Here is a 21,522-nt window from a genome sequence, read left to right on the forward strand (position 1 = left end):
AGCCACCTTGCCCCGCCACAAACTTCCAGAAAATGCGCCACACTGTTTGATGCAGCCGCGGACATCATTTGCTATGAACTGTATAGATTGATGTTCAGTATATAACATCCACTTCATCCCCATACAATCCACCTAATCACAATGTCATACTTCCCATCGCTAGAGGAGATTGACCAGGGTCAGACCGAGGCGCGAGAGGTCTCGAGGGATGCCATTGATTTTGGTGTACCGGATAACGAGGAGGATTTTATAGCTCGTGAGAGGGCGGTTTTGGGAGACTCGGACGCTATAGCGCTTGCGGGTGAAGTTGACCTGCTAAATGGCGATGGTGATCATACGTCCAGTGGTGATATGGGGAATCATTTAGACAATTACTTGACAGAGAGTGCGCAGAGTTTCGATGTAGTATGTGAAGCCATCCATATTGATGATTTGGTAGACCGATGGTGATCGTGATTTAACGTACTCCGTAGACCCCTGCTGTCCCTGCAGATTCCCAAGAGGAAGTTGAACCTGACGCTATTAAGTATGATCCGAAATCATATCGTTACTGAGGGTTGCGATTAACAGTTTTGTAATAGGGAATGGAGAGAACGCAGAGAATTGGCCATTCAGCGACGAGATGAGCAGAGTGAGGCTAAGAAGCATGCGACTCGAGAGACCGCGAAGCAGGCAATTGATGACTTCTACGAAAACTATAACGACAAGAAGGACAAGGCAATCGCTCAAACTAGGTAGGTGGCTGGTCGTGAGTGACACGGTTTGCTGACCATATTTTCTAATGTCTGTCATTTTGGTAGAGCTGAGGAGCAAGAATTTATTGAATCACGGGAAAGTTCCGTCGCTGGGGGAACTTCGTGGGAGCGGATCATCAAGCTTGTGGATATCTCTGAAAAGCATGCACGGACGTCAACTGTTGACAAGTCACGGTTTAGAGAGCTCTTGCTGTCGCTCAAGGAAGATCCCAGTGCGCCAGGCGCCAAGGGCTACTAATATTGTCATATTAGGAGGGTTGATGGTGTACGGTGGTGTAAATTTATGGGAAGGAAACAGTTAGGTGTATTTAGAATTTCTATTTTGAAATTGTACGGTTTCTTTGTGGATAAATTATACTGTTCCATTAATTACAAATGTCTGATTCCAAAAAGTAACCCAATACGAAGGGCGGATATGACCGCATTCTATATGCCTAAATATATGTACATATCATGACAAAAAATCGCCTAAGTCGCTATAGGCTGAATGGTTTCTCCTCTCGCTCATTAATCTTTTCTCCTTCCCGGGCCTCCTCCTCCAAGTCTTCCAACAACTGTTCATTCAACAATTCTTCATCTTCTTTAACAACATTCGGATCTTCTCGGCCAGGTTCGGAGTTCTTGATATCATAATGGCTATCTAACAGAAGCTTTGAGAAGAACGTATTAGAATTCGAACTAAGCTCCTTAAAAGTTCCCTGCTCAGCAACTTGACCGGAGCCGTTAAGGCAGATAATGTAGTCGCTTTTCATGATAGTCGAAAGTCTGTGTGCAATAGAAATAGTGGTTGTATTACTCTTCATCAGTCTGAGGAGGGCCTCATTGACAGCAGATTCTGACTCGGCATCAAGAGCCGACGTAGCTTCATCCAAGATGAGAATTGCGGGATCTCGGATTAGCGCGCGGGCTATAGCGATCCGCTGCTTCTGTCCTCCACTAAGCTGTGTACCTCTTGAGCCGACCTGGGTATCAAGCCCATCTGGAAAATCTATCACAAAAGGGTCAAAATAAGTACATGTCACATACTGCTTAAGAATACTTACCTTGGATAAAGTCGCAGTTAGCCTTGCGAGCAGCGGCGACGATCTCTGCTCGCGTTGCATGTAGCTTTCCGTACGCTATATTGTCAGCAATAGTGCCTGAAAACAGCACGGGCTCTTGAGAAACGGTTCCCTTAACACTTAATCAGTACCACCACACACAAAACTTTACTTCATATCACTTACAATCGTCCTCCGGAGGGATTTAAGGTTAAATGTTCTGATATCTTCGCCATTGATTGTGATGTGTCCCTTTACCGGATCATAAAATCGAAGAAGTAATTGGCCTGATCAATGTTAATGTCGTGACTAGCAATTTCGTAACGCATGAGCCACTTACTGATGGTACTCTTTCCACCTCCGGATGGTCCGACGATACAAACGTTCTTCCCTGGTTGAATAGTAAACGACAACCCATCGAAAATGTTAACCGCCGGTCGAGTAGGGTAGGCGAACGCGATATCCTTGTACTCAATAACTCCTCTGCCATTGTCCGGAACTGGCTTGCCAATAGTGGTCTTTATTGTGGGTTTACGATCCTCGAGTTCAAAGAGTCTACTCGCAGCTCCAACTCCTTTCATCAACTCAGCATAGAATGAAGAAAGACCGAACATGGAACCTCCTGTATAGGCAGCGTACATCATGAACGAGGAAAGGTCGCCGATTGATATCGTACCCGAAGTGACCATCTGGGATCCCGTAGCCAGAATTAATAAAATTGTTAAATTTCCTGAGAACCGAGTCTATGACATGATTAGTCCTTACGATTAGACGCTCTTCTCAGTGGACCACGTACCAAACTGAAAAATGTCGCACTATAAAATGCTTCCCGCTTTCCTAAATTGAAGATCTCCCTTATTCGTTCATTGTATCTGTGGACTTCTTGTATTTCACCAGAAAACGACTGTGCAGTCCTTACGTTACTTAGACGCTCCTCGGCAACCTTAGTAGCGGAACCTAGAGCTTGCTGCGTCTCCCTAGCAACATTCCGGATACGTCGACCGTAAATGAATGCGAATACAGCGACGGGTGGCACAATAACCATCATAGCACCCTGTTAACGGTCAGAACATTTAATTCTACAAAATGGTCACAGACTTACGGTAAGCTTAACACTGACGTAAGCCATCATAGTCAACCCAGCGACACCGGAGACAACGGCCCTCAAACCGTCGGATACATTCTGTGTCAATGACTTCGCAACAATATTTGAGTCACTCGATAAGCGGGAAATCAAATCCCCGACACGGTTCGCGTCGAAAAATTCAGCATCTGGCGACAGCTTAGTTTATATCCGAACACCACAGTAACAGCGACGGGATACCTTGAGTGACCGTCTGCTTATATAATTGTGCACGTAATCTTGACACAAGTCGTTCTCCCACTATTCGTAATATCGCGACTCGGCCGAAATTTGCTGTGCATCCAAGTACGAAAACGACAGCTAGAGCACCATAAAACTGCGTCAGCGTCATGCCAAAAATTGTATTGTCAAGCGAGCTGTTTGTTGCGATGTCGAGAATCTTTCCAATAGAGAAGCTAAAGACAGAGTGTCAACGACGGTAATAAATAATAACACAGCTGACTTACGGGACGGCTAAAGTAACACCAGAAGATAAGCACAACAGAACAAATGCCCCTAAGTCAATGGCATTAGAAACATTCAGAAATGTACATATGTATATTTAATCTCACCAGTCAACGGCCATGCCTCTTTCTTGGCCAGCTTAAACAGCCTTATAATGTCATTGAGTCCAGCTGTCTTAGGAGGGACACCGCGGGTTGATAGTCTGGCCGATAAATCCACTTGTGCAGCCTTCGCAGCCTTCTCAGATAATGTAAATCCTTCCTCATCCATTTCAGCACGCTTCTCTGTGTTGTTGTGGTCCAAACCGTCCTTCCTAGTGTCGTCCTTTCGTGTGGCCGGATTCGCATGAAACGCGCGATAATGATTAGCAGTTAGCATGCGCCTCGGCATTGCAGCGCGAAAATCGCCATGCTGACACGCGCTCCGCACCAGAATCGTCATACAGGGCGACTGCCTTATTGTAGGCGGTTGATGAGTAGCTTTCGCTCTAGCAAAAACGCGCGATATGCGCGGGAAAGACGCCGCGGTCGACAAAAATTGCGGTCCGCGCATCTCATAGCACTAGTATCCTGAACACCACTACGGTATAGGTCGCTTAGCAGAAGTATATGCCAGAATGGCGGGAAAGTTGGTCGTCGTGCCGCGTCAATTGCACTTGTTGGAACGTGTTAGTGCTGTAGAATGGTACTAGGAATATGCCGATACGATATCGAGAACGCCAAAAGGTCAATTTTTCGCCTCGAGACGAGTAGAGTAAATTTCAATGTGGCTGCAAGTGTGGCAGTGCAAATTGTGGCTGCGATGCAGTGCCAGCTATTATTACAACAGGGCTCCATCGAGTTTGGCCCCTACGTATACGCGCACGATTTCATCTGCACGACCATATCACTAATTGCCATCGCGTTCTCAACGTTGCCCCTTTTCGTCTCACAAAATACCCTCTTACTAGCCCAATGGTACGTATCTTGTGTGCTATTCTTACCAGGCGACTGCTTGTTCTTCGCTTTCGAGGACTGTTACTAACCATTCCACAGGCCGACCAGCTTACCGAGGAGCAGATCAACGAGTTCAAGGAGGCGTTCTCGTTGTTTGACAAGAATAACGATGGTAGGGATTATCCGTGCAAATTATTCGATACAACAGTCATGCGGCAGACCACTTGTGGCCTGGATCCATGGGGATTAGAGTTGCTAATATTCTTAGGCCAAATCACCACAAAGGAACTAGGGACAGTCATGCGAAGTCTAGGACAGAATCCCTCTGAAGCGGAACTAGCCGATATGATTAACGAGGTTGATGTTGATAACGACGGAACCATTGATTTTCCTGGTACGTTGCGTTATGATGGTTGAAAATATATTGGGTGGTTTCGTACACTGCGGCTGACCCCTCCACCAGAATTCCTGACTATGATGGCCCGCAAGATGAAGGACACTGATTCAGAGGAGGAGATCAAAGAGGCTTTCAGGGTCTTTGATCGTGATAACAATGGATATATCTCGGCCACTGAGCTCAGACATGTTATGACATCCATTGGGGAGCGTCTGACTGACGAGGAAGTCGACCTGATGATAAAAGAAGCAGACACAAGTACGTTCTATTATTCGCTCTAGGTCTTTAATAGTGGTCACGTACTAACCGCGATAAGATAACGATGGTCGTATTGATTATAACGAATTTGTCCAGCTTATGGTACGTTGCTTGTTCGAATACGTTTTACGCACGATTACTTCTAACTTCCATATCAGTTGTCCAAGTAAATGTTTATTTTGTAGTGTATGATGAGGAGTGCATTTGATATCTAATACGATAAGATACTTGAATTTGTGCGCAATTTTTCTACATATTGATGTTTGAATATGGTTATTATTATACGATCTTGGTTATTGTCGTGATGAGTTTGTATGTAGTTAATGGTTGAATGTGCCTTGCTACTAATAACAGGAAAATTATCAGTAATATATGCAAATGAAGTTTTAAATCTCGAATTTCCTTACAATATTAGAGTTAGGCAAGTCATTTGCTACTCTCTAATCGCGCAGACTCTTCTGCGTCTCGTTCCACCTGCTCTGACTTAAATCTTTCAATATCTTCCTTCGTGAGTCCTAAATCTGCCAATTCCTTCTCGCTTAGCTCTTCCAGATTTATGATCTCTTCCACTTCCTCTGTCTTACTTTTCTGTTCCTCTAGCAGTACCTTTGACCGCTCCTTGATGTGATTGTATGTGTACTCCACATCTTGCATAAATGCGCCAAGCGATGGATGCCCAGGAGTCATGATCTTGCGGAAGAACACAGTAACTCCATCTTGGCCTAAACGAGCGCTGTACTGCAGAAGGAGAGCATTGTGAACATGACGCTTGGCCGCAGTGTGTTTTCCAGCCATTTCTTTTCCGAATGCCTCAAACAAAATACCATCCGACTCCTCTTCGGAAACTATATAGGGATGCTTGCCAATAAATTCCAAACACTTCTGATAGTCGCCCATTTTAATAGCAGCAAACTCCAGCGCAATTGGTGATATTTTGTATTCCTCGTCTTTATCTTCACCCGAAGCCTCCCTCTCATCATCTGCCTCATCTCCAGCATCGGGTTCCTCAAATTGTGTGTTTTCAGACGATGATACTGACGGCGCGTTCAGCACCTCAATCTCTTGAACTTGTTTACCTTTTCCTGTAACAGATGTCGAAGGACCTGGTTCGGGACGCGTACCCTTTGAGACCCGAGTACTGTCAAAACCAATATGGATATCATCTGAAGTGATGTGCTTTGTCTCTTCGTTTTGCAGATCCGTGAGTTTCTTGACACAAATATCCTGCAGTTCTGACAACTTCTTATAATGCATCTCGAAGTTGGTTATCAGCGCCTGGTAGTAAGACGCATCTTTAGACTGTGATGCTTCATGCTCGACCTGACCCACCAGCGCCTTCACCATATCTGCATATGATGGACCATTACTGGGATTCTCCTCTACCGGACCACTAGAGCTCTCCATACAGGCGTCCTTCAAAATAGTGTCAATCGCACTTTTCTCGTCTTCAGATCCCTCAGGAACCGCTTTCAAAAAACCTATCAGCTTTTGAATTCGTGCTAGCAGGTTACTGTTCATTTGATTCTCAGCTTTCAGGGTTTCTATCTCGTGGTGACGCTGTTGCCGCTTCTCGTGAATATCGCGCTGTTTCCACCGAATAAATGACTTCTTGTCAACATTCGGATGCACTGAATTAACAAAGATTAGTATAAACTAAAAAATGACCAGATGAATCGTAGCATAAAATAGCTACCTTCGACGTCAGAATCGTCGGATAGCTCGAGCTTATCCCACTTTGAATAGTCGACAACCATATTGATCTGAGTAATAAGTTGTAAAACACAGCAATTTTGATATCGTCGCTTGTATCCGATGACTTGCTCACTTTCGCGTGGGTGGTGTGGGGTGAGTGCGAAAAGAAGTGACTTACGCGGGGAGAGGCTTCTGGTGTTCCAGAAGCATGTAGACGCTATGGAACTTCAACGCACGTGGAGCACATTAACACCATGACATCGAATCGAAACCAGCTTTTTGGGTGATCTTGTAACGGATAGAGCCTTAAATGCATAACTGACTGGTTGATGACAATTGAGAGAGCTTCAGAACCATGCGGCGCTTAGTTGAACACAGCCAAGGTTGCGCACGGGGTGCATACAATAGAAGGCACCCGACTGGTATTAGGCAGACTACAATCTGCCATAACGGCTCCATTCTACAACATTAATATCGGGCCGTTGTCTCTCTCTAGACATTGTCGTCTGGTATACATCCTGCTACTTGTCGCAGCATGTTCCGCGACCGGACAAATCTATACTACTCGTACCGCCAGTCGTATGCCCGTCATCCATTCACCACAAGCACGCCTGGATATGTCTACGCCTCCTCAGTAGTCGCAACCCATGGTACTCCTCCCCCTGGAAGCTCCAGAGATGAAGACCGGAATCCGCTGCTAAGTGATGCCGGAAATTCTGGAGACGTTGGAGACGATGTTGCCATTGAGATGGATATTCTTCCACCATCCTGGACTGACGTCAGTGACGAGGTTAATCAGATCCTTGATATGATCAAGCAGAAAAGTGACAGACTGGACAAACTTCATCAAGAGCATGTTCTGCCGGGTTTTGACGATCGGTCAAAGCAGGAGAGTGTGATTGAACATCTTACAGCGGAGATCACCGAGGTACGGTGCTGTAAGTTATATGCTGCCATTAACTTGCTAATGATATCGTTCTGATACAGCATTTTCACGAATGCCAGCGACTAATCAAATCATTGGAAACGATACTGCAGCAATCAAGCCCTACATCAACGCAGATAAATATGAGCAGGAATATGCAGATTTCGCTGGCAACTAAAGTCCAAGAAGTCAGCACTCAGTTCAGAAAAAAGCAGTCCACCTATTTGAAGACATTGCGCGGGAACAGAGCCGCTTCACTACCGCTAGTCACCACCACGACATATCCGGAAGACGATCTCGACGTATCATTTTCTCAATCCCAAATACAGCAATCTGCCCGAGTTGCTGAATCTTCAAATGATACTGTTATACGCCAGCGTGAAGCAGAGATTACACAAATTGCGCAAGGAATTATCGAGTTGGCAGATATATTCAAGGAGCTACAAACAATGGTCATAGACCAAGGGACATTACTGGATCGAATTGACTATAATATCGAAAATATGAAAGTCCACGTCAAGGCTGCGGACACTGAGCTTCGGCAGGTGCGTGATTCACCGATGGAATGCAACTCGAAATACGTTCTAATATAATACGCAGGCCGCTCACTATCAACGACGTACTCAAAAGTGTAAAATTATCATTTTCCTATCACTTCTCGTTTTTCTGTTAATGGTCGTAATATATTTCAAATTTCGTCGCCGGTCATACTCGCCTCCACCACCTCCACCACCACCACAACCACAAGATTCCACACCCGATGTGCATCCCGCAGAACATATCCCGCGTGATCAAGCGTCGACTATTCGAATACGGAATCGTGGTCTGCTATGATGTATAGCTGTATGTAATTATAGATATAGAATGTTTCGAACATAAAATGACTTTGGTTGAAGGATATGTGTAATATACAATACAATACAATTATGTACAGATCGTCAATGCTTTTGCTGTCACTTCCTAGCTTCTATTAGACTATAATCTTGCAGACTGGCTCTGGAGATGCGTCGCTCTGCTAGTTGTTCATCACACGTAGCGATCAGCTTTGCAAATGTGTCCTTAGTTCGTGCGCTAAGATGGCCAAGCTCTTCTGTTAACCTCGACAACATGAACATAATATTTGACCTCGCCACTTTTAGCCGTTGGGTTTCATTACCCAGGTATTTATCATCCCGGCAGACATCGTATATTTTCTGAAGGAAGAGGCGTTCATTGGCTCTCAGACAATGTTCTTTGTAGTGGGATCTCAAGCAGAGGTTGAAGAGGCTATATATTTCATCCAAAGTCTTAACATATCGCTCCAGCAGGAACGAAATTCCCAACGGTGGATTTCGTCTCGAAATAAAGTATGGTCGGAAAAGACCCATGTGATGCTCAACGAGGTCGTCGATGGCTGTTAATGGCTTGTCGGACTCCGTTCTAAGACCATCTTCCTTGCATAGCTCGACGAGGAAGTCAATGATCAGTGCAGGATCTGGGGAGAAGCCGACAATTCGAGAGTTCAGGATCATGTTCAATGGTAAGTTCAGATTTCCAACTACCAAGAGAGCCTTGATATAGGGCTCCACACACGACTCCGGCAGACCTTCTAGATGATATGAATTGACTAAACTGCTCGCAGCTAAACTAGACGTCAGATTCTTTTCAACCGCAGCCATTCAAAACCTTACGTACTCTTTTCCAATATTTGTGCTGCTTCATGATCCGCTGAATTAGAGTGGTGGCTTGTAGCAAACTTTGTGGACACATGTCTGCATAAGTGATAGAACAGTTCCATGCCTTCTTTTATCGGAGTCCGTAGTCGCTTATAATAGTCACTATAAATAAATTCAATCTTTGTCCAGTCGTCTAATAGAGTTCCTGATTTGGGAACTACGATTTCTGACGTTAAGAGGCACAATGCTGACTGTCTGTCCGTGTTCGATTTTAAATCTTGAAGAAACTCATTCCATAATTCCCGCCATGCATCCTTACTTTCAGCAGCTAGTATCAGCTTTAGTACTTCCTTCAGCCGCTACCCAGTCGTTATTAGTACTAAATGGCTCATAGCGCAATCCAAATAATTCACTCACCGTTTTCTTCTGCGGGCTGAGTGAATTCGGATCTATTGCTGGCTTATAAGCGAGGAAAAGGGACAACTTTTCCTTCCTTGTTGCTTCAAAATCACCGCGACTAGTATAATTCAGAACGACATTATTTGGCGAATCTATGTCACGAGTCTTATATCTAGCCTCAAGGGAGTCATAAGTTGGTGCTAGCAGTCCGGTGAGCCGTCCAACTTCATCGGGAATGTAAAATGGATGCTGGTTAAAATATTTCTTCGGCAGACAGGGGACTTCAGTGATTGGAAGAAGGAATTGTCCTAGCGTCGAGTTGTATGAGGCTACAGTGATGAAGTTGTCAGAAAATTCCTTTCAGTATCTGTGAACTGCAATTTAAAGCTTACCACGAATGTTTTCGCCTTCCGCATCACCGTCACTCCGCTGGCTTAGCACTTTGCCAATAAACCCATTTAGAGCAATTTTCCGGCGTTTTGTCGTCTGCGTTGCTAGTCCGCGGCGGGCTTGTAGCGGCAAACCCGGCGCTCCACTGCCGTGGATGCAGTTGAAAACTCTGTGCCGCATAAAGTAGTGCTCTATCCCTAGAGAATGACGTCCATATACCGGTGCCTCGATGTATATGTGCCGAAGCGCTAGCACGGCTGGTGTATGTGATCCTAGAACCAGTTGTGTTGGTTTTTTTTGTGGTCGGTCTGTTCCGCCCACGGACTTCCTGAGTCAAACTTCACTGAATAGAAGTCCTTGACAGTCAAACGTAAAATATTAGTGCGTGCCATATATAACGTTTATATATTAAACGTTATTAGCACTCCCCTAACAAAATCGACGCACACTAGTTAGTTTCTAAACTCAATTTTGACAATGGAGGAATCAAGATTGCGTCTTTGACCCAACTCAATGGTGCATAAGATCTCGGATTGCAGAGTCTTCCTCTACGATATAACCATAACACGATAATTTACTTGCTGCGAGAAATACTGTCATGACATCCCTAAAGAGACTGCTCGTGTGCGGAGGAACAGGTTTCTTGGGTAAGCCATATAATACTCCACGCTACAACTGTTCGGGTGCATTCGAGACTATAGAATAATGGCTGATGTGATTCAACAGGTCGTAAGATTTGCGAGACTGCAGTCGCTCATGGATGGGAGGTGACTTCACTAAGGTATTGCACGGCCGCTTCGTCGGCGAGAAATCAGTGCTAACGGCAAGCCAATCATAGTCGGTCAGGACGAAATGCTTTCAAAGGACCACTTCCTTCATGGGCGGAAAAGGTGAAATTTGAAAGATTTGACATTATGCAAGCTTCTTCGTCTGATGTACGACCTTGGGTTGATTCGGCAGATGCAGTGGTGTACAGTTTAGGAATCTTATTGGAATCAAACTATTACAAGACATTTGTTTCGAGCTCGAATCCTTTCGAGGGTGCCAGTAAGGTCGTTCAGAAATGGAACAGAAATCCGTTGAAACACGGCATAGAAGACGAAGTAACATATGAAAATATGAACAGGGATTTAGGTACGTGGTGCTGATTGTTACGAGGGCCTTCTATGGCTAAAATGCAGTTTTACAGCAATCAAGCTGGCGAATGAGGCATCCAAATCCGACGGTGTGAAACCGTTCGTATACATTTCAGCCGCTGGAGGGTTTCCACTTATTCCGCGTGCATATTTTAAAACTAAAGAGCAAGCAGAAATGGCAATTGGACAGATGCCTTCTTTACGGGCGATATTTCTGCGTCCAGGTAATTATCTTACGCCCGCATCTTCCATTGTATTGCAGCTACTAATAAAGGACACAGGCTTTATGTTTGACCCGTCACGACCAATGTCAATGTATATGGCTCTAGGTTTGAAAACGGTTGGCTCAGTAAATAGCTTACTAGGGGGGAATGCGCCGCTCATATCCTACAAGGCTTTGAAGCCAATAACCACATCCGTTGTTGCCGCTGCCGCTGTCCAGGCACTGGCAGACGAGACGGTCTCAGGTGTTATTGATCGTGAGAGTCTGGTAAAGCTGGCAACAGAAGCCTCGAGATCCACATAACGCCGCTCTTTCTTATCATTATCCATAATGTACATAGTTTAGTCCTGATCTTCCCAAACAAACCAAATCGCTACAGATACGATAACTCTGAAGTAATACTACATGGCCGTGCCTCTCTCAAACGAGTCCCTAATTTCTTTGGTGTACTAAGCCGATGTCAGACATCCGATGCGTGCACTGAATAGGAAGACCAACTTTACCTTATCATAGTATCTCGATAACTTGGCATTGAACTTCTTATTTTTGTCGTTGACTAAGCAAATTGTTAGCATATAAATTACTCATTGTGGCGTACACGGAATGTGCATACTAGACATAACATCACCCTCTTCGACAGTACGACGACTCTTTTTCATACGTTGCTCGTCACTAAGCAAAAGTCAGCGACTGCTAGTTATGTTCAATCCTTAACTTACGCTTTGCGTATATTCTTCACTAAGCGATCGACGGCTTCCTTGGGCGGCTTGTTGTCCGCAAAATCAAGGGAATTAATATCTCCATAAAATGAATTGTCACCATCCAGAGGAATTATTGATCCGTCGTTTGATTCTATTAACTGACCCGACTTTTGTAATGCTTGTTTCTTTTGCGTCAGGTAGGCCCCTATGTCTGGTTTGAAATTTCGCAACTCTCTTTCGTATGCCCGCTCGGCAGCCTGTGCATAGTCTGTCAAGTAAATTAATCAGTGCCTGTCTTCATTGCGCCACCATATGCCATCATCTTACCAGCAAACTGAACGCTGTCTTTCGCTTTCCGTTTCCGCTCTAGACGTTCGTCCCATTTCTCGGACTCTTCAACAGTCCAATCCCAGGCCCTCTTCCTTTCATAATCGTCTCCTTCGTCTTTAGCCTCTTCTTTGGCAAGTTCAAGTTCGGCATCGGTTTTTTTCCGCTCTAACCTCGCCGCAGCGGCTGGATCAGTCTTCTGCCGCCGAAACTCAGCAAACATCTCTTGCTTGTTGTCTGCCGCTGATCGATTCTAAACCGCTTTGATTAGCTACCGGCTACCATCACAAGGTCCTGCTAGTAATAATACTCACCAGACGCACTCTTAATTGCTTGAATTTTTCTTGTCTTTCCTTGGCTTTGACAAGCACATCTGATGGTCCAGATGAGCTACCTACTTCAATTTCATCACTCTCATTTGGTGCTGCTGGTTCGCCTGGTTCTGTTGATACCTTGCTTTTCTTGGTAGGCGGGGCCATACGTTCCTAGTGCCTTATGTGAAATAGTTAATAAAATGTTGTTGAGAAATGTAACTGAAAGAGGATGCCAATGTAAGCGCTGATGGTTGAGGTATAAAAGTTTATTGATGCGAGTAACGAACGATCATCGATCATTGAAACTTAACGCCATAACCGGTCGGTCTTCGCGAAATTTGTTTGACGTCAGTTTCTTGTCCACAGCACCGGTAAATCCGCGTTTTAGATAATACCTGAATTATCAGTCAATGACAAATACCTCGGTGCAGCTCGTAAGATTACAGGTCCACGTCGGCCATAACGCGGCTGGCGGATACCTTTGGTTGTTCGATAATCCTACGTCATTACAAACCACACCTACGCTATTAACCGGTTCACCGCTGCCAAAGTATGGACCATCTGGGAGAAAGTTTATCCATATTACGAAACCGTCAACCAGTATACGGCAGCTGAAAGATGAGCTTTTGGGCCGGTACGAACGAATCTATCATCAGTATGTCGCTGTTCGCCTGATGTGCGTATGATGCTATGCATAGTTCATTGCTTGTTAACGCAGCAGTTAGATCTCTGGATATCGAGTCCATTCAAGATGAGCACGAATGTGATCTCGACGATGACTATTCAGTCTCACAAATTTTTAGCGACGGAGGCATAGTCCGAGTTTTTACGAATAATTCGATTGACATCGCGTCGCCCCTCACTGCCTCCAAGGTGCCTAAGACATTCCAGTCGATTGTGCCGTTAGCCGACGGCCATCAGAAGCGTACTCCTACTCCGATGCTTCCAAATATGCCGAATATGTTTTCTGACCGTCAGACTACAGGCACAGGAAACGATATGGTATTGTTGTCGCCGTCAAATGCCTCAAATACCCTAAGAAATATTTCGCCGGCGTCATTGTCGAGAACAAACGCTTCTCCTGAGCAGCACAAGGCCAAACGAGCACGCATAGGTGAAGTTGAGAGGTCGTCGTCGCCTGAACTTATGGTACTTGATAGTCAGGGTCAACTTGTTAGCGGTGCAGAGGACAGTCAACCTAGCCCATCGCGGACTACGGCCAGATTTCGGGCTATAGAGAAATCAAGTGATAGGACAGCAAATGCGGAGGCTATGTCCGTTCAGGAGACCGTAATACCTGATTCTCAAATCCCTGACGTTCAGAGGACGCCTAAGGGCCCAGTCACCGATATGCCAAGGACCCCTTTACTTACGGTTGCTTCAAAGGATGGCGCAGAGTCTGAGCCAATGAATTTAACCACAAAGTTGTCATCGAAGGGAACGACATCGCAACGTTCAGCGACGCCAAAAATGGCGTCTATTTCTACGAAGATTGTAGCCAAGCATGAACCAGAGAATTTTTCCACTAAGTCATCTACAAATGGAGCTGGACCGAAATCTGTGAAGTTAATGAAGAAGGCTCTTGAGTCGGATCCTGGTATAATACTCAAGAATGGCGCATCTCGGACCCTTATGAAACCCTCATCCAAAGTCGCAGCCTACCCGTCGGTGCAAAATGGGACAAAATTCGCCCGCGACAGTATGCATACCGAGCTAACAAAAGAAAACGTGCTGGTCAAGTCGGAAACAATTAAAGATGACGATGGCAATGAGTCAGAGCACATAATCAGCGAAGAGGAAACGAATGATGACAGCGATTCCGAATCTGAGTCAGAGACTGACTCTGCGTCAGAACGCTCGCCCAGTATAGAGACGCCTACTGCGATAAAGCCCGAATCAGTCGCTATCTCTCAAAAGCGTAGCAACGCAGAAATGTTCAGAACAAAGACAAGTGCCGAAAGCGAGAAGGACAGTGACGATTCACGCCACGACGACTTTATGGAAGTAGGAGAAGGAACGGGCGATTCCGAGAGCGACGTGTCGGACTCTGAAAGCTCCGGTTCCGAAGATGGCGGCGCTGAGAGCACAAAGTCGGAACCTTTTAAAGCGCCGACTCGAACACCGACGACTGGTGGTTTGCATGCATTGGCAATTAAGGCTGAACCGGTCTCTGTACGACAACCGGCATCGCTGGCGGCTATTGTCAAAGCGCCCTTATTGGAAAAACGAGTCCCATCATTCCGGTCACTAAGTGAACTAGCTAAGCTCGGTGTGCCGGATGTGCGAGAAAGTACGACTGGCATTCGTGCCATCCAGAGTCAGATTACCAATGATCGGAAACGAGCTCAAACGAAAATTGTCGCGGCTGATTCCGACAATGATACTAATGACAGTAGCAACAGTGATAGTGGAAGTAGTAGTGATAGCAATGATGACAAGAGTGACGATGAGAGCGGAATTCCGGTAAATAGACGAGCAAGCGGCGTCATGTCCAAACAAGGAGACGAAAAGAAGAAACGGTATAGTTCGGGGTTTAGAGCTCTTTTCAACACGTGAGATGGAAGCTGTATATGACAATGACGATAAGATTAAAGTTTGAGCATAGTTATAGGCGTTATTTGGTAAATGAAAATACAAGCATATTATTGTAAGCGTTATATAATTGTATTCTATGCTCCAACCAAGGCATCACTTCCTACAAATCTATAATACAGTCGTTGACACTATCGAGGGAGGATTTTCCGGCTTGTCATATTTGTCGGTCTTTAGATTCTCGATCCCTTTGACGACATCCATTCCCATGACGACCCTGCCAAATATAGTGTGCTTGTTATCAAGCCAAGGCTAAGAGCTTCATTAGACGCACATGTAACTTATAATCAAATATTCACTTACAGTTTTCTCCGTGGTTATGAAAAATTGGGACCCGTTAGTGTTTGGCCCGGCGTTTGCCATACTGACAGTGTATGGCCGATCGTGTCTCAAGACGGAGATCTCGTCTTTAAATTCCTTTCCCCACATACTTTCACCACCAGTACCGTCACCTAAAGGATCGCCACCCTGAATCATGAATTTCTTGATGACGCGATGAAAAATTGTCGAATCATAGTATCCTCGTTTGCACAGTGTGACGAAATTCTCGACGGTCAATGGTGCGTGCTCTGGGTACAGGCGGATTTGGATGTCGCCCAACGTTGTATGCAAGGTGACACCTTTGCTAGTCTCAGCCGCTCTCTCTGCAGAAGGATCCTGCCGCTGGTCGTCCCTGGTGGCCTTTTCATTGAATACATCACGGTCTGACTTGATTGACGAGCTACCGAATATTAATACTGAACTCCTCACAAAGACAAAAGTACATACAAGTCTCCGTCATAATTCGTGAAAAGATAGAACCGCTTTCTGGAAATGCCGGTAGCTACCAAGATGGGGTCAGTCGTCAATGATTCGGAAACTAAGGCATTATCTGAAGTCGCCATTTCAAGCGTGAGAATCTCCTTCCGATTCGGTGCTCCCTGATACATCGCCAGATTCAAAAATCGAACATTCTCTTGGGATCCAAATAGTCGCACACACTTGTTGGTCACAATATTTACGACTGGTTCCTTGAGTAAGCTTGCACGTACCGCTAAGATTAATCGAAATATATACCTTTTATCCCCAGATATGTAGCATATAGTAGAAAATTTCCGGATTCATCAAAAATGGCACTCATCGACCGCTGACTTAACTCGTCACGGTCCAGTTCATGCTCTACAGCCATCCGCCTGCCAAATTCAATATCATCTAACCGCCTCAGACTTGTCCCAGACTATCAAGTCCCTTTAATTAGTCGGGTGGCTATACAGCATTGACAGGTGACCAGTAGCGTACCTGCTGAACCTCATTTGTTGTCGCTATGCTTTCGTCATATTTCCTGTGAAGCTTCCCCGACTGATAGTCAAAAATCCGAACTTGTCGATCCGGCAACGACAGAGTCACGAAATGGCGCCCATTCGGGGAAAACTCAATACTGGTCGGACTGCATTTATACTACAGCAATTATATGTCAGCGTTTGCAAAACTTCCTTATTGATCCTGACAACTAACCTTACGGAACTCGTATAAATCAGTCGAGCTCTTAAATTGGAAGACGTCGTCTGGCTTCTCATAATTGCCTTCTGGTCTCCAATACTCTATCATACCGGCCATATCAACGCTCACAGCACAGTTGAATATGGAATTAAATCCCATGACTTTGACAGGCTGATTATGAATCTCTGATAAGACATGAATAGGCTCGGCATCACCTCGACCGTCGTATATCAGTATCCGGGAAGAGTTTTTATCAGACCTAAAATCTTAGTTAGCTTGAATCGCTTGAACTTGGACAGCATCTAAGACCCACACTGCCAAATAAGCATCAACATGATTCCGTTTTTGTAGCCAGCACACGCAATTCGGTATATACGGTACATTTAAAATATTTATCATATCAAAATTGACAACGTCAAACACTTTAATAGTGTTATCTGTTGCCACACTCGCAAACAGTTTGCCATCAATATTAATTGCTGAATCAAGGACCGTGCCGGTATGTGCAGTATATTGCTTGACAAATTCGATTCCCTGTGCGCGCTTTTTCCAGAATTTGAGGATCCCATCAACTGAGAGTGTAATAACAAAATTCGTATCCGTGGCGACTTTAACAAAGCAGAGATTATCTCGGTGCATGAATGATTTTGTATAACGTTCAAAAGACGGCATGTTATCCAAATATATCTTTTCGTGCTTCAAGACTAAATTATACGTTAGAAATATTTAAATCCCACATAATCACAAGACACATGCCCCTTCGCTTTTTATTCCGAGTATCTTTAGGTGAGAATTCCTGCTGTCCAATTTCATTGTCTGACGCGTCCGATTTTTCTGAGGCCGAATGTTCATGAGCACGATCTGCAAAAGCAAATGTTAGCAACTCTCCGGAATTATCATGGCATCTGCACTAAATACATGCCAGGTGAAACAAGTTCGTCCTCAGCTACTCTCTTTTTCGAGCCATTATCAGTACTGTTAGCGGGCGGCATTATGAGCTGGAGTCTAGATATAGACCGAAAAAGTTACAGGTCCACGCTGAACACGAGAAGTAAATTGTTGTGGAAATACACATTAGAGTTTCAACAATCCCCTAAGCCTATGAGGGGTTACCCTCCTCAAGTTGATTTGGTCTCGCCACACCTTACCTGAATTAATCGGACCGAACGATTACAGACAGGTCTGTCAGTCCCTACGGACCCTATCATACGTCTTATTCGAAGAGCAATGTCTGGCTTTAGAAAAGCGGCACCAAGTGGTAATATTGCGCTAAAATCGAGACAATCGTCAGCGGCGGCATCGTCCTCTCCCCAGCCAGTAGAGACGACAAAATCATCGGGAATATCGTTCTCCTTTGGCGGCTCATCATCCGCATATAACAATGTCGAAAGTAAACCTGCTGGAAATGCAAATGCAAATGCAAATGCAGGCAAGGTATCATTTGCGTTCGGTTCAAAGAAGGACAAATCAGGCGCGACGTTGAAAGGACACAGTAACAAGCGGCGGCGGTCGCCCTCACCTGCGCAGTTGATCACGGTATTTGGTGCCGATGGTGGTACTGGGGAGAAGGAAGAGGAGAAGAAAGTACTTGTTATTCCGGCTATTGAGAACCGGAATTGGATTCAGGAGACGATGAAGAGGAGGGGAATATACAGGCCAGTAGGGCAGTTGATCGATGCGGAACGCAATAGGGAGGCCGATGAGCAAGAGAAGAAGAGTCAACAAGCGCGGAAATACGGATTAACTCTCGTCAAAAGAGAATCATCTACGGAAGACGATAGGACTGTGGACATTAAGGAGGACGAGAGTGAGACAGTCAAGGATGCGCACAATATTGTCGAATCATCGAGGACTGTCTCCCTCAAAAAGGAAACTCAGGATGAGAGAGCCATCCGGGAATTAATATCGGAATTCAGTGAAGACGATCGAAAAAATTCACACCTGGTCCTTCCTATAACATTAGCATCTACTGTTCAGTCAGCAGAAGTTCGACAGCAGCAGATGTCAGAAGAGGATGCATACAAATTGGACATCGTGACAAGACCGGATGAACCAACATTACAAGATTACGAAGCAGTTCCTGTGGAGGAGTTTGGTTTTGCGCTCTTACGAGGTATGGGCTGGAAGGAAGGAGAAGGCATTGGAAGAAATAGAAAGCGGGTTCAAAACTAATTTTGGGGAAGGGAAACAGTTTTAAGATACGGCTGGGTTACTATTTGTACAATATTGGCTTATTATAATGCATGATCATTTAAATTGATACCTTTATACAAGTTGACATTCGAAATGTAGTTTAATTGTATGTATATTCTCTTACACTTGACTGTCACAAACATAGCTCCTTAACAAAATCTAACGTGTTAGTTACATGTATACCAAAAAAATTCAAAATATAATAAGACAATCACACCGATGCACTTATATCTATTGGGGAGCTTTACGCACGAATGAAGCTTTGATACACAATATTGTCGGTCTCATCGACTGAAGGATACCCGAGATCCTCAAGGAAAGTCTGTAGTTCTGAGTGCTGTTCTGGAGGTACAGAGATAGCTGCAAGGATCTGACCCAAATCTACAACATTTAAGTTAATTGACATTCCATCCACATATAATACGATGTTCACCAACCTGAACCATGATTACGATAGTGGAAAAGGGTAATATTCCATCCGATCTTGAGACCATCTAAAAATTTCTTCAGGGCACCAGGTCGTTCCGGAAATTCTATTTGTTTCTAATTAGTATATACTCCAATAAAGCCTATGAAATAAACATACCAAATCTATATATGTGTTCATTCTCGACCCTGGCTCGGCCACCAACAAGATATCTGGCATGACTCTTCGCCAGCTCGTTATCACTTATATCAACACCCTTCATTCCTCTACTAGCCAGTTCCTCTAAGATCGTTGGGACCTCGGTAACCCGGTCGTCAATAGTGAACGATATATAGATATATGCGTCGTCGCCCCCAGAATATCGATATGAGAATTCGGTAATATCTCTGGGGAATATCACGTCCTGAAGCTGCCGAAAGCTTCCTGGTTTTTCTGGGATAGTGACCATAAGGAAGACTTCACGACCCTCACCAAGTCGTGCTCGTTCAGCCACGAATCTTAGTCGGTCAAAGTTCATATTTGCGCCAGACAGCATGGCACAGAAGGTTCCCTTCCTGTTGAGCTTGGGATGGGCGGCAACATAACTCTTCAAACCAGCCACAGCGAGGGCGCCGGTAGGCTCGACGATAGATCTAGTATCTACCATGCGTATTAGCTATTGGAACGTCACATAGTCGAATTAACGTACCTTCAAAAATGTCCTTCATTGCGGCACAAAGTTCATCGGTGTTCACACGAACCACTTCGTCGACGAAAGCAGAGCATAGTCTAAATGTCTCCTCACCAACCATCTTTACGGCCGCACCGTCGGCGAAAAGTCCGACATCCTTCAACATCACCCGCTTCTTCTGCGAGAGCGACTGATAGAGCGCGTCTGCGTCAAACGTCTCAACACCAATGATCTTGACATGCGGCGCAATGCGCTTCAAGTACGCAGCGACACCAGCAATCAAACCGCCACCACCGACAGGAATAAACACGGCTTCCAAGCTCTGCACATCAATCTGTCGTAGTAACTCCATCCCAATAGTGCCTTGTCCGGCAATGACATATGGATCATCAAATGGTGGTATATTTGTCAGTCCATATTTCGTTTGCAGTCGCTCGCATTCCGCCTTTGCGGAATCGAAATCCTCGCCGTGAAGCACAACCTTCGACCCCAAGCGTGACACGTTCGAGTGCTTGATTCTGGGTGTGGCAACCGGCATGACGATCGTCGCCGGAATGCCTAAATGCTTAGCAGAGTAGGCGACGCCTTGCGCGTGATTACCAGCCGAGCATGCCACGACACCTTTCCAGCGGTCCTCTTCTGGCAACTGAGCGATCTTATTGTACGCCCCCCGCAATTTGAAACTGAACACCGGCTGCAGATCTTCTCTCTTCAGGAGAACATTGACACCAGTCTTCGCAGTGAGACCAATTCCGGGCGTCACTGGAGTCTCCTTTACAACATCGTACACCCTCGACGTTAGAATTAACCTCAAATAGTCAGGCGTTCCATCAGGTAAAAGCAAGGATCCTGGAACCGATTTATACGAAGTCACAGGTGTGTGACTTGTTGCAGATGGGAATGTGGAGTATTCGGTTAGTCCGTCTTTCTTTGGCTGCGACGACTGAAGCGTGTCTCTTCGTTTCTGGTCTTCTGCCGCAACCTGTGCAGATTCCGTAAAAGTTGTCATTGGCATGCGAGAAGATCTGTGAATAAGTTATTGTGGGTTTCACGTTGTGCTGAAGTAATACTCTCGCATACCCGAACTCTCTCAATAATATATAATGAATCTAGTGAGTAGTCCAAGGACTGTGGCAGCCAACAGTTATATGGGTGAGAGATAGTAATGACAAACGAAAAGTCTGAAGGCTGCGAGAGTTCTATGTATGATATGTATGACTCCTCCGGGTCGAACGTTTCGCCGCTATCGGTCAGTCCAGAGAATATTGTGTAGACATAAGTGTTGCTATAATTGTTGCATTTAAGGCTATAGACTGTGGTATGCGCATCTAATAAGACATAAATGTAGAAGCACTGCGGGAAAATTTTGCATAACCCGGGGCAAACAAGACTAAAAAAAATTAAGCTTTCAAGGTCGCGTAAACCA

The 21,522-nt window shown here is 45.1% G+C and overlaps 12 protein-coding genes across 12 annotated transcripts; 6 read left to right on the forward strand and 6 right to left on the reverse strand.

Annotated features, from left to right (window-relative positions):
* The first annotated feature begins 85 nt into the window (after positions 1–85).
* Positions 86–1,200, forward strand: V1508DRAFT_421067 (clathrin light chain). Its single transcript, XM_066940832.1, has 4 exons — positions 86–405; positions 474–526; positions 582–734; positions 801–1,200. Exons 1-4 carry the CDS (start codon positions 142–144, stop codon positions 991–993), a joined length of 663 nt encoding a protein of 220 aa, XP_066794641.1. The 5' UTR covers positions 86–141; the 3' UTR covers positions 994–1,200.
* Positions 1,100–4,174, reverse strand: V1508DRAFT_389037 (P-loop containing nucleoside triphosphate hydrolase protein). The gene is made up of 9 exons (XM_066937880.1): positions 3,491–4,174; positions 3,386–3,434; positions 3,120–3,334; positions 2,898–3,067; positions 2,592–2,849; positions 2,136–2,538; positions 1,982–2,082; positions 1,799–1,928; positions 1,100–1,743 (listed from the first exon to the last, which is right to left on the reverse strand). Exons 1-9 carry the CDS (start codon positions 3,933–3,935, stop codon positions 1,232–1,234), a joined length of 2,283 nt encoding a protein of 760 aa, XP_066794642.1. The 5' UTR covers positions 3,936–4,174; the 3' UTR covers positions 1,100–1,231.
* Positions 4,175–4,201: 27 nt separating this feature from the next.
* V1508DRAFT_421073 (calmodulin) lies at positions 4,202–5,351 on the forward strand. Its single transcript, XM_066940833.1, has 6 exons — positions 4,202–4,339; positions 4,418–4,490; positions 4,587–4,712; positions 4,782–4,973; positions 5,032–5,075; positions 5,132–5,351. The coding sequence occupies exons 1-6, from the start codon at positions 4,337–4,339 to the stop codon at positions 5,141–5,143; spliced, it is 450 nt and encodes a 149-aa protein (XP_066794643.1). The 5' UTR covers positions 4,202–4,336; the 3' UTR covers positions 5,144–5,351.
* On the reverse strand, positions 5,260–6,976 carry V1508DRAFT_389043 (Cdc37 N terminal kinase binding-domain-containing protein). Its single transcript, XM_066937881.1, has 2 exons — positions 6,667–6,976; positions 5,260–6,601 (listed from the first exon to the last, which is right to left on the reverse strand). Exons 1-2 carry the CDS (start codon positions 6,725–6,727, stop codon positions 5,400–5,402), a joined length of 1,263 nt encoding a protein of 420 aa, XP_066794644.1. The 5' UTR covers positions 6,728–6,976; the 3' UTR covers positions 5,260–5,399.
* Positions 6,887–8,532, forward strand: V1508DRAFT_421079 (t-SNARE). Its single transcript, XM_066940834.1, has 3 exons — positions 6,887–7,593; positions 7,653–8,135; positions 8,191–8,532. The coding sequence occupies exons 1-3, from the start codon at positions 7,201–7,203 to the stop codon at positions 8,422–8,424; spliced, it is 1,110 nt and encodes a 369-aa protein (XP_066794645.1). The 5' UTR covers positions 6,887–7,200; the 3' UTR covers positions 8,425–8,532.
* Positions 8,343–10,383, reverse strand: V1508DRAFT_421080 (uncharacterized protein). Its single transcript, XM_066940835.1, has 4 exons — positions 10,037–10,383; positions 9,663–9,973; positions 9,265–9,604; positions 8,343–9,211 (listed from the first exon to the last, which is right to left on the reverse strand). The coding sequence occupies exons 1-4, from the start codon at positions 10,212–10,214 to the stop codon at positions 8,544–8,546; spliced, it is 1,497 nt and encodes a 498-aa protein (XP_066794646.1). The 5' UTR covers positions 10,215–10,383; the 3' UTR covers positions 8,343–8,543.
* Positions 10,384–10,574: 191 nt separating this feature from the next.
* V1508DRAFT_421085 (uncharacterized protein) lies at positions 10,575–11,790 on the forward strand. The gene is made up of 5 exons (XM_066940836.1): positions 10,575–10,681; positions 10,761–10,815; positions 10,873–11,168; positions 11,224–11,394; positions 11,452–11,790. Exons 1-5 carry the CDS (start codon positions 10,633–10,635, stop codon positions 11,694–11,696), a joined length of 816 nt encoding a protein of 271 aa, XP_066794647.1. The 5' UTR covers positions 10,575–10,632; the 3' UTR covers positions 11,697–11,790.
* A 4-nt stretch (positions 11,791–11,794) lies between these two features.
* Positions 11,795–12,644, reverse strand: V1508DRAFT_405333 (mRNA splicing factor SYF2; the record flags this gene model as incomplete). The annotated part of the gene is made up of 5 exons (XM_066938687.1): positions 11,795–11,842; positions 11,897–11,949; positions 11,992–12,065; positions 12,113–12,362; positions 12,422–12,644. 5 exons carry the CDS (start codon positions 12,642–12,644, stop codon positions 11,795–11,797), a joined length of 648 nt encoding a protein of 215 aa, XP_066794648.1.
* A 395-nt stretch (positions 12,645–13,039) lies between these two features.
* Positions 13,040–15,512, forward strand: V1508DRAFT_421092 (uncharacterized protein). Its single transcript, XM_066940837.1, has 2 exons — positions 13,040–13,390; positions 13,461–15,512. The coding sequence occupies exons 1-2, from the start codon at positions 13,146–13,148 to the stop codon at positions 15,289–15,291; spliced, it is 2,076 nt and encodes a 691-aa protein (XP_066794649.1). The 5' UTR covers positions 13,040–13,145; the 3' UTR covers positions 15,292–15,512.
* V1508DRAFT_373323 (uncharacterized protein) lies at positions 15,333–17,798 on the reverse strand (the record flags this gene model as incomplete). The annotated part of the gene is made up of 9 exons (XM_066937531.1): positions 15,333–15,579; positions 15,631–16,048; positions 16,096–16,330; positions 16,384–16,543; positions 16,606–16,764; positions 16,822–17,065; positions 17,120–17,510; positions 17,559–17,667; positions 17,718–17,798. 9 exons carry the CDS (start codon positions 17,796–17,798, stop codon positions 15,439–15,441), a joined length of 1,938 nt encoding a protein of 645 aa, XP_066794650.1. The 3' UTR covers positions 15,333–15,438.
* Positions 17,799–17,957: 159 nt separating this feature from the next.
* On the forward strand, positions 17,958–19,190 carry V1508DRAFT_421099 (DExH-box splicing factor binding site-domain-containing protein). Its single transcript, XM_066940838.1, has one exon. The coding sequence runs from the start codon at positions 18,034–18,036 to the stop codon at positions 18,976–18,978; it is 945 nt and encodes a 314-aa protein (XP_066794651.1). The 5' UTR covers positions 17,958–18,033; the 3' UTR covers positions 18,979–19,190.
* Positions 19,191–19,243: 53 nt separating this feature from the next.
* V1508DRAFT_405337 (tryptophan synthase beta subunit-like PLP-dependent enzyme) lies at positions 19,244–21,105 on the reverse strand (the record flags this gene model as incomplete). The annotated part of the gene is made up of 4 exons (XM_066938688.1): positions 19,244–19,380; positions 19,437–19,532; positions 19,586–20,065; positions 20,115–21,105. The coding sequence occupies 4 exons, from the start codon at positions 21,103–21,105 to the stop codon at positions 19,244–19,246; spliced, it is 1,704 nt and encodes a 567-aa protein (XP_066794652.1).
* Positions 21,106–21,522: the final 417 nt, after the last annotated feature.

The sequence above is a fragment of the Lipomyces doorenjongii genome, assembly GCF_038497915.1.
Source record: "Lipomyces doorenjongii strain NRRL Y-27504 unplaced genomic scaffold V1508scaffold_41, whole genome shotgun sequence".
NCBI lineage: Eukaryota > Fungi > Ascomycota > Lipomycetes > Lipomycetales > Lipomycetaceae > Lipomyces > Lipomyces doorenjongii.

Coding starts and splice junctions, on each gene's coding strand:
- V1508DRAFT_421073 (XM_066940833.1), top strand. Junction 4,491..4,586: donor GTTTGACAAGAATAACGATG/GTAGGGATTATC, acceptor TAATATTCTTAG/GCCAAATCACCACAAAGGAA. Junction 4,713..4,781: donor CGGAACCATTGATTTTCCTG/GTACGTTGCGTT, acceptor CCCCTCCACCAG/AATTCCTGACTATGATGGCC.
- V1508DRAFT_421067 (XM_066940832.1), top strand. CDS start 142: ATGTCATACTTCCCATCGCTAGAGGAGATTGACCAGGGTCAGACCGAG. Junction 406..473: donor GTGCGCAGAGTTTCGATGTA/GTATGTGAAGCC, acceptor CGTACTCCGTAG/ACCCCTGCTGTCCCTGCAGA. Junction 735..800: donor AAGGCAATCGCTCAAACTAG/GTAGGTGGCTGG, acceptor TCATTTTGGTAG/AGCTGAGGAGCAAGAATTTA.
- V1508DRAFT_389043 (XM_066937881.1), bottom strand. CDS start 6,727: ATGGTTGTCGACTATTCAAAGTGGGATAAGCTCGAGCTATCCGACGAT. Junction 6,602..6,666: donor CGACGATTCTGACGTCGAAG/GTAGCTATTTTA, acceptor TTGTTAATTCAG/TGCATCCGAATGTTGACAAG.
- V1508DRAFT_389037 (XM_066937880.1), bottom strand. CDS start 3,935: ATGCGCGGACCGCAATTTTTGTCGACCGCGGCGTCTTTCCCGCGCATA. Junction 3,335..3,385: donor GGTGTTACTTTAGCCGTCCC/GTAAGTCAGCTG, acceptor CTCTGTCTTTAG/CTTCTCTATTGGAAAGATTC. Junction 1,929..1,981: donor AATCCCTCCGGAGGACGATT/GTAAGTGATATG, acceptor TTAAGTGTTAAG/GGAACCGTTTCTCAAGAGCC.
- V1508DRAFT_421080 (XM_066940835.1), bottom strand. CDS start 10,214: ATGCGGCACAGAGTTTTCAACTGCATCCACGGCAGTGGAGCGCCGGGT. Junction 9,605..9,662: donor TCAGCCCGCAGAAGAAAACG/GTGAGTGAATTA, acceptor ACGACTGGGTAG/CGGCTGAAGGAAGTACTAAA. Junction 9,212..9,264: donor AGCACAAATATTGGAAAAGA/GTACGTAAGGTT, acceptor CGTCTAGTTTAG/CTGCGAGCAGTTTAGTCAAT.
- V1508DRAFT_421099 (XM_066940838.1), top strand. CDS start 18,034: ATGTCTGGCTTTAGAAAAGCGGCACCAAGTGGTAATATTGCGCTAAAA.
- V1508DRAFT_421092 (XM_066940837.1), top strand. CDS start 13,146: ATGACAAATACCTCGGTGCAGCTCGTAAGATTACAGGTCCACGTCGGC. Junction 13,391..13,460: donor TACGAACGAATCTATCATCA/GTATGTCGCTGT, acceptor CGCAGCAGTTAG/ATCTCTGGATATCGAGTCCA.
- V1508DRAFT_421079 (XM_066940834.1), top strand. CDS start 7,201: ATGTTCCGCGACCGGACAAATCTATACTACTCGTACCGCCAGTCGTAT. Junction 7,594..7,652: donor TTACAGCGGAGATCACCGAG/GTACGGTGCTGT, acceptor GTTCTGATACAG/CATTTTCACGAATGCCAGCG. Junction 8,136..8,190: donor CGGACACTGAGCTTCGGCAG/GTGCGTGATTCA, acceptor TATAATACGCAG/GCCGCTCACTATCAACGACG.
- V1508DRAFT_421085 (XM_066940836.1), top strand. CDS start 10,633: ATGACATCCCTAAAGAGACTGCTCGTGTGCGGAGGAACAGGTTTCTTG. Junction 10,682..10,760: donor CGGAGGAACAGGTTTCTTGG/GTAAGCCATATA, acceptor GTGATTCAACAG/GTCGTAAGATTTGCGAGACT. Junction 10,816..10,872: donor TGGGAGGTGACTTCACTAAG/GTATTGCACGGC, acceptor AGCCAATCATAG/TCGGTCAGGACGAAATGCTT.